The sequence below is a fragment of the Protopterus annectens genome, chromosome 9.part0 (assembly GCF_019279795.1).
Source record: "Protopterus annectens isolate FY-2018-M chromosome 9.part0, PAN1.0, whole genome shotgun sequence".
Lineage (NCBI taxonomy): Eukaryota > Metazoa > Chordata > Ceratodontiformes > Protopteridae > Protopterus > Protopterus annectens.
This window is the reverse complement of record NC_056743.1, coordinates 298091325-298101693: the sequence shown is the minus strand read 5'-3', so window position 1 is coordinate 298101693 and position 10369 is coordinate 298091325. Positions and strand designations below refer to the sequence as shown.

At 38.3% G+C, this 10369-nt stretch overlaps 1 protein-coding gene across 1 annotated transcript in view; it reads right to left on the bottom strand.

Moving 5' to 3' along the window:
• The window catches only part of PNPLA2 (patatin like phospholipase domain containing 2), a 930557-nt gene that overhangs the window by 47091 nt on the left and 873097 nt on the right, over positions 1-10369 (bottom strand). Inside the window, exon 7 of the mRNA XM_044082880.1 lies at positions 9569-9701. Coding sequence (XP_043938815.1) covers positions 9569-9701 — 133 coding nt within the window. The remainder of the gene's footprint in view (positions 1-9568; positions 9702-10369) is intronic.

Genomic DNA, 10369 nt, shown 5'->3' with positions numbered 1-10369 from the left:
AAGAATGGAAAACTGTTATACTTGTTGATCATTTGTCAAGATAAGACTGCAGTCTGCCTAGGGTATTCACACTTAATCTGCAAAGTCTGTCTTATGAGAAACAGTTGTAGTTTGACTTCTACATGTATAACTTTGCACTGAGAATAAAGAATAAATTGTGGCATTAATAAGCTCTGTGCCACACTACTGGTTCCAAATACAGTTGTCAATCAGAAAAAAAAAGTGGTGGACATGCTAAGGCAGTAAGCACAGGACTGTGTCACTATGTTACCAGCCAATATGAATTAAATGACTGCAGAGATGAAAACATATGTCAAGAAAATCTAATTTATTTATTGTTTACTGACATTTGTTAACCGGGTTGGTCCAACTGGGCTAGTGGCACATTTTCAGTGGAGACCCAAGGAGAAAAGCTCCAAAAAGAAAAAAAATACTATGCAGAATTTAACAATCAATAAAAAAGTATTAACAATAGATCATTACAATTTGCAAAGATAAGACACATTTAAGCTTGAAACAAAGGCACCATATTTGTACAGAGTAACAAAAATATGAACATGATTACAGCAAGAGTTTTTACAATGTATTTGATTTGGTTAGGTTTACAGCTGGTAATTTACAGCTAATGATTATTATTAGCAAAATTAGGGTTGTTAGAATGCATCTAGTCAACTTCCTCCAGTGCTGTTTTGGAAAATATGCCCTAACAAACAACACTGTGGACATAATTCAGTGGCAGACAACAACTGCTCATGGTGGAATAACATTCAGCTGGCTGTGCTGTGGAAAGTAATGAAGAAGAGAAGAAGGACTCATCAATCTATTTAACAGAAAAGCTATACTGAATTCTTGCATTCAATCCTCCAATTACTTTACAAACAAAAAGGGCACACAGAACTCAGACACACCCAACGAGAATTTCCACTCAGGCTCATTGTAATTAAGGCTCTAGATTATAAGCAATAGAAGCTGTGTCCAAAGTAATTTGGGCAGTTCAAGTAGTTATATTGTATCTGGTTTACTTGTAAAGCTGTTGCCTGAATATTTTGTTAATGTGTCAAGTAGAACAATAACCATTCGTGTGAAGTACCAGTTAAAGGACCATTTCTCTGTCTCATCAGCCAGTCTGTAACAAGGGACAGCAGAAAAGAAATAATATGACAAACGCCTTCTGAATATCTTCAGTGGTTGAGATGTATGTGGTTACCATAGCTTATACAGTCAGAGAATGCTACAGAAGCACAGAAAATGTCTTCTTCCCTGAAAGGTGCTGCTGGGAGATGGATAGTGGCACAAAAAGAAATTTTACAACAGTCACTGCTGCTAGCCTTTTCATATGCTATGAGTAATGCTTGCTCACTGAATACACCAAACCTGCCAACCCCTGGTCAGTTCCACTAAACTCATCACCATCAGATCCAAGCCCACCCAAGTCCACACCACTATTCTACTTGAAAGCTAATTGTGCTACTGATAATCTTAACATCATTAATAAAATCCACAGTGGTAACCCTTCAGGTTCCAGTTGACTGCAACTATGGTTCATAAAGGCCTGTGCAGAACATAGACCTGTTCCCCTTGATTATATCATTAACTTCTGTTTCTACTACAATATTTTCCACAAAATATGGAATGTTGCCATAATAAAACACTTCCCAAGACAAATGATCCCCAAGCACAACCTGTCTTTAGACCCATTTCATTACTCTCAACACTAGATAGTGTACTAGCAAAAATAGAATATGATCAGATATTCCATTACATAACTGACAAGTTGTCCTATCTTCAAAACAACATGATGTCTGGGCAATTGTAGTACAATGACAGTTATCTGGACCTTCACAGATAACATCCTAATGGTCTGGAATAAAAGACAAGCCACAATAGCAATATTTATCAATTTAGTTAAATCCATTTAACACAATAGGCCACTCATTCCACCACGCAGCCCTCCTAGCTCATGGTATTAACATCAAAGCATCAAAATGGTTTCTCAGCTACTTCTCTGACTTCTCATTTAGAATTTCTATAGTTTCTAAGTCATCAATAAAAGCTCCATTATTCAAAGGAGTCACTCAGTATTCCATTCTTTCACACCTGGTTTTCTACATTTATGTCACTTTGGGCTAGGCTTATATAGGCTGCAGAGCCATTAGCCTAGTACACACCTTTGAACTTATAGTATACCCAACTATCTCCAAAATACCTATGCACAGAGATGACATTGTCATCTACAGATCACCAACTCCAAAAGACCTCCATTCCCTCACCAACTAGCTAAACTCAAGAAATCTACTACTAAAACCCACTAAAAGAAAGTCATGCTGTTTGGAGCCCCTCTCCCACTGAACTTCACCATTTCTGACCATTATCAAAATCCCCCAGAAAAGACCATCTTCTTTAAATAACTAGGTCTCTTTCTGTATCAACACCTAAACTTCCAGCTGCATATTCACAAAACCAAAGCTAAGACACAGCAAAACCCTGTACCAGTTTATTCATGTGTGATAACCCTGCCCTTCAATCCTAACTCTACACATTATACTACTAAAAATCCCTTCCCTTAACACTACCATTGCACAGGGCAAAAGGACACAGAACACACATAACACACAACATGCACAACACTGGATCTGTCCCCTTACTGGACCGTTACTTGTGAACACTTGCATATTAACAACTGCTATAACACAGTCTTGCACAGCTTCACAAGCACCACTTTTTCATCCAAACATTAATTTTCCTGCACACTCTTGCTTAGCTATATAAAATAAAATTGAATTCAACCATACGTGATTCATACAAATGAGCATTCACTCATTTGTGCACACTCATTTTGTTTACAGCCACAAAAACCTTTCTACAAAATATGGATGCTAGCATGTCAGGTACAACACTATATATAGATAGATAGGTTCATAGGTGATTACTATGTAAGCTGCCTATGTGGGCTAATTTAAGCCTAGCCAATTTATCCTTTCCAAGGTGAAAATCAAACCTTATAGCTTGTGACTGTGTGAGGTGAACACCTTAACCATTTTATCAGCTCCCTCCAAATAAATGTTATGCAATTAGTCAGCAAACTATTATATGCTTAGCTAATATTCAGATAGTGATCAAAGGTGAGAATTTAACCTTGTACTCTGTGTCTTTGATGTAAACACTTTGACCATCATGCCAATCTCCAAGCCATGTACAAAAACAGATACACACACACATTCATAAATATAAATGCACATCTATGTGTGTGTGTACATATATATATATATATATATATATATATATATATATATATATATATATATGTGTGTGTGTGTGTGTGTGTGTGTGTGTGTGCGCGTGTGTGTATGGGTCTACTTTCATTCACTGAAAACTCATTTCACTGAATTTCAATTCACCCTCAAAAAAAAAAAATCGCTGAAAGCTCAAATCACTGAAAACTCATTTCACTGAATCACATTTCAGTAAATGTAAGTACTTTTAGGCAAATAAAATGTATATGCCCTTTTCCCCACTGTAGTGTGATCCTGAAGTTAGTATATACAGTTAGGGTGTGTGTGGCCCAGCCCCCACATCGGGGGGTTGGGGGGCATAGCTCCACCTACTTAGCTTTTATATTTCATTTCACTGAAAGCTATATATGTGGCTGTGCCCCCCACACTCCCCAACTATATATACTAACTGCAGGATCGCACTAGGGGCCTATGATTTGAAAACAGCCCAGAGGTAAGCCTTATCCACCAGCGGCCAGATGCATTTTCTTTGGATGTGGTGTGGCCGTGTGGGTTCCAATGCTGTTTCAATGAATGTGAGTTTCAAGGGCAGAGAGGTTTTAATGCTAGGTCTGTTTTCATTGTGAGACAGTATTGCTTTGTTTAGCTGATGTCTATTAGTGTCTGTGCATTGTGGTATAAAATGTAAAAATAAAATCCAAATAATCATTGTAGAAGTAAAGCAGTATGCACATTAGTGTTTATGGTAAATGGGGTGAAATAGCCAGGTAATGGGACATTGGAATGGCTGCAGGGGGACTCTGGTGCCATATTTTGGTTGTCTGTTCTTCAGTTTGCATTTGAAAGTTGATATCCTACAATCCCATTGGACTGGGCGGGGTTACATAATTATGTATGCAAATTTTATGTTAATCAGCATACTGATTTGTACCTATTTTACATGGGCCTTGTCCAGATTTTTGATGTTTTCAGGAAAAGAGGTATGGTATTATATAGATAATCTGCATGCCTCTCAAACTCTTACTAGAAGAATCAGGGACAAAGCTTAAAATAATGTAGAAACAAAGATACAGAACCAGGGACAGAGTTTAAATATTGCTCTTATCAACTTAAATAGTTGATAGAATTTCAGGCTTAAATTAATAAGCATTTCTGGAATAATAAATTATCCTTTATCATGGCTCAACTGCAAGGTGGATTGCCACTGTTTCATGGTCAATGCAATGCAATTGGTCAGAGTAGGGTGTATCCTATACATTATAAGCACTCTTTTATCCTTGAATGTGAGATGTTGTCAAATCCCTTTCTTGTAGTCTATCCATGCCATTCTGAGATCCTTCCCCTTTTAACTGTTCTCCATTATGACTTTATTTCACGGTCCTTTATTCCATATGACTTTCATTTGTTATCCTTTTGTTCTATTGCCATAGGATCATAGGAGATTACTAGGCTAATGGCTTTGCGGCCCTTATAAGCCTAGCCAACAGTTTATCCTTTGCAGCCCTTATAAGCCTAGCCAACAGTTTATCCCCAAAAGAGAAACCTCAGTCAGCACCTATTGCCCCTATCAATGAGGGACACATGTGGAACCTCTGGGACAAATTTGTGGTTGTCCATCCACTCATCAAGGTTGCGCTTGAAAAGGGTCAGTGAAGTACTTTGTTTGACATATATGGGGAGTCTAATCCAGAGACAGGGTAGCCTTTGGGAGACATACCTGTCTCTTCAGCAGGTTTTGTTAATGTCACATATTAGATTTAAGCCTTTCAATCAGGTACTACATGAGGAGTTAGATTTATGGATATGAAGCTTCTCTAGAAGAGCAGGGTCTGAGCTTGCCTTGTAGGTGAGACATCACCTCTGAGCAATCTGTATGATACAAAGTAGAGTGATAGTGACTTGAGACTGTCTACATAGGACAGGTGTTGGAGGCCATGGATTCTCTTTGTGATGTATTTCTGTGGCCTTTCCAGTTGGTGCAGGTGTTTGGAGAGGTACATACCAAACGGGGCATTATACTCAACTACTGGCCTAATGAGGGAGGGTACAGAGAGGTAATAACCTCTTTTTTCTGATGCAATCCCTTTACTTATGAGATGAACCAAGTAAAAGGCTTTTCTGACCACTGTCACTACATGACAGTCAAATGTGAGATTGTTGTCAACTTTCATACCCAGGTCTCTCACCACAGGTTGTGTGCTTAGGAGGTTGTTGCTAATGTGGTAATCAGTAGGTGCCATATTTTTGCTGAATGGTATGATAATACATTTTTTTGCATTTAACTTAAGGCCATGACTTTGGCACCAGTCATTTGTTGCTGTGAGACCCTATTGAGGTATGTTATCATTTGAGAGTCAATGACAGCACTCAACTTCCAGTCATTTACAAACCTGGTCAGCCACAGGCTTTTTGTCTTTGCCTGGACCTCTGAGAAGTAAATGCCTAACAATAGGAGTCCTAGGACAGATCCCTGGGGGACACCACTAGTGACAGGTCTGTTGTTGGAGGTAGTGGCAGCTATTTTGACCTTGTGGATCCTATCAGTGAGCCAGTTGGCCACCCACCTGATGAGATAGGGATTTACTCCAAGTTCTGTTAGCTTTTTGATGATGCTCAAGTAGGGGGATTGTGTCAAAGGCTTTGGCCAAGTCAAGGTAAGCTTTATGTACTGACTTTCCCTCATCCAGTGCCTTGGTGACAATCTCAAAAAAGTCAACCAAGTTCAACAGGAAGTTCTGCCCTTGACGAATCCGAACTGGGTCAGGTCAAGTGCTTGGAGATTGCCTCCGTCCTTGTTTATGAGGTTCATAATAATATGCTCCATGGCTTTACAGATCAGACTTGTCAAGCTTATGGGGTGATATTTTCCAGGGTCAGTAGTGGCACCACCTTTGTGCAAAGGGATGACAATGGCAGTTCTCCACTTTGCTGGAATGAAGCCTGTACTTAGGCTATGGTTGAATAGGATGCTCAAAGACAAGGCTAGTTCTTGCTGGAGATTTTGCAGAATACAGCCTGGGATACTATCAGTTCCCATGGAAGCTGTGTTCTGTGCCTTGGATAGGGCCTTTAACACTTGATCTATGGAGATGTGAAATGTGGGGCAAGTATCAGGCATGTCGAATGGGCCTTTGCGGGGGGGCATGGGGGTGAAGTTTGTGCTGAACCTGTCAACTACCAGGTTGGTTAAGTGAACAGGATTAGTGTAAGTGGTACCATTAAGAACTAATTTGGAACAAACCACGGCTTTGCCACGGAGGTTTCTGACGTAACTGAAAAAGGCTTTGTGGTTAGCTTTTGTTTTGGTGGCTAGTTTCAATTCATAATTGGCTTTGGAGGTTTTCCTCTAAATTACTGTAAACCCTCAGCATCAATTCTAGTGTATAGTTTATACATCATAGGAAGACAAGTTATTGGTTTATAGTTTTGTAGTATTTGTTTATAGTTTATAGTATTGTCTTTCCTGTTTTTTTCCAGGTTTGTGTCTGTTTGGGGTATGCATAGATAAATTATTGTTCATGCAATGCTGAGAGAAAACTGAAAAATAGTGAAACAGAATTAGGAAGCAGAATTCTATAAAAGGGTGGACCACTTATAGGAACTGTGTGATGGTTGTTATTCTCCTAAAGGACCTGCATCCTAAATTCTACTCTATCTATATTTCTCAACCCCCCCTCCCATGTCTTATCACCGCCCCCCTTCTACTTCATTTTATAACTCTCTGCTCTGGTTTTCATTGCTTTTAGATTTTTAAGCTACAATTTGTACTATGTGATGTTTGTGGTATTAATAACTAAATGTGCAATATTACTCATTTTATTCTCATGAGGCTGTTTTAGTCGTGTATATGGGTTATGAAGGATCACAATTTAGAACCACAAAAATTAGCATATTCCTATAAATATGTGAAATACACACACACACACACACATACACATATACAAACACACACACGCATACACACACACATGCACACACACACACACACACACACGCGCACACACACACACACACACACACACACACACACACACACACACACACACACACACACACACACACACACACACACACACACACACACACACACACACTGTGGGTAATGTTATCATGGATCTAAGTGCTTAATGGGGTTATTTTATCTGGTGTGCAAACAGTACAAAATGTCACAAAGAAAACATGTAACAATGCCAAACAAATGAGCACCAGCATTAAGTATTTTTGCATCCCAATGAGCCTAATAGGTAAAGCAGTCACACTGCTGATTAATGGCATACTTTTCAGCACAAGACAATGCCTCTGATGAAGAATGTGAGATCTAAAGATAATATGACTTTATGAACTTTCCAAAACATTTAGTGTCAGCAATCTGATGAGGAAATAAACTGTATATCTGATTTTGTATTTAATGTGGACTACAGGCTTGATATATTAAATGGATACCTGAGGATAACAGAAATAGTAGGCAGGTCACTTGTCCATGAAATGGTAATGGAATGACTGCTGAAGAAGGTTCATAGATTCATAGGTGGTTACTGGGCTACTGGCCAAAGGTCTTTATAAGCCTAGCCATGTGTACCCAATACAATACTAGAGAAACCCAACATAAAGGATCTTGCTCAAGAACTTAGTTAGAATGACTGTCCATATCTAGGAGGGCCATAGGTGAAATCCCCAGCAGGAATTAATGGTTTCCCATCGAGTCATTTAGCGTATGCCTAAACAGGGTCATAGAGGGTCTAAATTTGAAGGATCTAATTTATTTATAGAATGATCTTTACATTACCTCTTATATTTAACTTGCTTGATGACATGAGAAAATTAGCCATCTAGTCTGCTCTTTAACTGCATCATTCAGGCTAGCTTCTACCCTGCCTCACTAATATGGATTATTGATTCTTTACCCCATGAATGATGGTGGGAAGGACTGTTATGCTGTGGTACCCACTGAATACCTGTGCTGCTGTTTAAACATGCTTCCTTATGAGGAAGGGGTTACACTCTCTAAAACAACCCTAGTTTCTGATTCAAGGTCTTTAATCAATTAAATGGTTTGTCTCTTGAATCTCAAAATATTGTAGAGATAAACTTAAAAAAAATCTGAATTAAAGTTTCTTAAGCTGAAGGTATCCTTTTCAGATCACTGCACATTCTGGAAAAAAATTCTATACAATATTGTTAAAATAAAAACAATCAACTGCCTTGAGGGTAAGACAACAGCCATTAGTCTGCTTTGAAGCTTTGTTTTAGGAGCTTAGTTCTTGGGTGGACTAGGCAAGGTCTATTTTCATAGTAACTGCTTATGTCACTGGTGAATTTTTTTTACTCAAACTGAATTTCATTGAATGTAGGGAAATTTCTCTTTCTCCAAGTTTCATCTTCAGTACTGATTATATTAAGTAGCATATGGGGTAACACCCCTCCTCCCCACATGGAAGTGTGGGGAGCTTTGGTACCCATGAATAATCATATTTTTTATTCTACTTCAGAGTTATCATTTCAGATTTATGAAGAATTTAGACTCACTATATTTGCAGTTATATCAAAGAGCCAGCTAAGACATGCACTGCTATTTCTGGTATAAGGTATATAGTTAACTGCAAACAATTATGACCTTGCTGTGCTATATTCTGCAAAAGGATTTCAAAATAGCACTTAAAGTGTTAAGTAAGTACATTCTTGAATCATTTCTTAATTTTGAGACAACTGTGTGAGATTTACAGATTGTATATTGCAGGAGACTACAGACAAAAAAAAAAAAAAAAGAAAACAAATCAATGTTCACTTTTCTGCAGAATTTTCAATTTGTATATCACCTCCTAGATGTCTGCTCTCACAAAATCCAGCCCTTTTGATAGACTAACTATAGCCTCACATTATTTTCCAGTGGAGTTAATACTAGGAAAGACAAAATGTAACATTTAGCTTGGCATGTGCAGCTTCATGCCACATCTTGCCTGAGCATACATGTTGATGGCTTTGTTTGTTTTCTTCTAATGGAGCAGGGTGTATTTACACGTTAAATCCTTCACAAACTACTGGCGCGCATACTTTAAAGAAACTCATCGGGGATATAATTTGCAGATCTACATGGGAATTGCAGTAGTCCCCACATGAAAGGAGTTCTAGTGCATATGCAACAGGGAAGGCAATATCATTTATAATATGACACAGTAAGGACAAGACAAGAACAGAACATCAGTATAATAATTCAACTGTATTAAGGCACCAACTATTATGGTCATTTAGTATGAAAAAATGGACAAATATAAACCACAAAGTTAATTACTTCTTCAGCTGATGAATATATTTATCTGTTATATATTGTCAATTACCGGATAGTAAAGGAAACTGCAGACTCCAAAGGTAAAGTATATGGCAGCATCATGACAGAGGCTAGTCGTACAGGTAGCATGTTTGACAACATAGTAAGGAAGCTTCTTTGTTCACTACAGGCTTCCAAAAGAGCTGTAAAACAAACAAACAAATAACAACAACAAACAACAGAATATATTAGTTAACATTTAATGTATACTTTAGAATAAAAACAGTTACTGCAGTAGTTGACCGATACATGACTCAAATGAGTCAAAAAGTCTGTCTCTTTCCTATATGATACTGATATCATCTGGCACCTCTCTGAAGTGATGCAGTAGGCCAACTGTTTTATGCATTCTGACACCTGTCCAGTATTTTCTTTTATTTTATGTATTCCCACAGAAGACATTAAATCTGAGATATCCACCCATTATCTAACAATTTCTGTCCTATCTAAACAGAAAAATTGGCCCATTGACCCATTAGATCCACAATATAGGGTCAAGATTTTAGTTATGCCTCACCTCTTGTCCTTTGACATAAGCTGATGTTAGACATGCAATGATGTACATGAATGAAGAGTAAGTATGACTCGGAGTATGTGAGGTGCTTCTGATATCAGTCTGCTTCCTCCACACTGCTGCTTGGTTGATGATGGAGAGCTGGCAGACAGAGTAAAGGTCTATACACACCCCAGCAGGGGTGGTTTGGTCATCAGTTATGCAAATCTCCTGATTTTTTCTGCAGAAAATTATTCAGAATCCAGGCAACTGATAAACCCAAGCCATCAGCATATCACCAATGAGCCAGCAGCCACA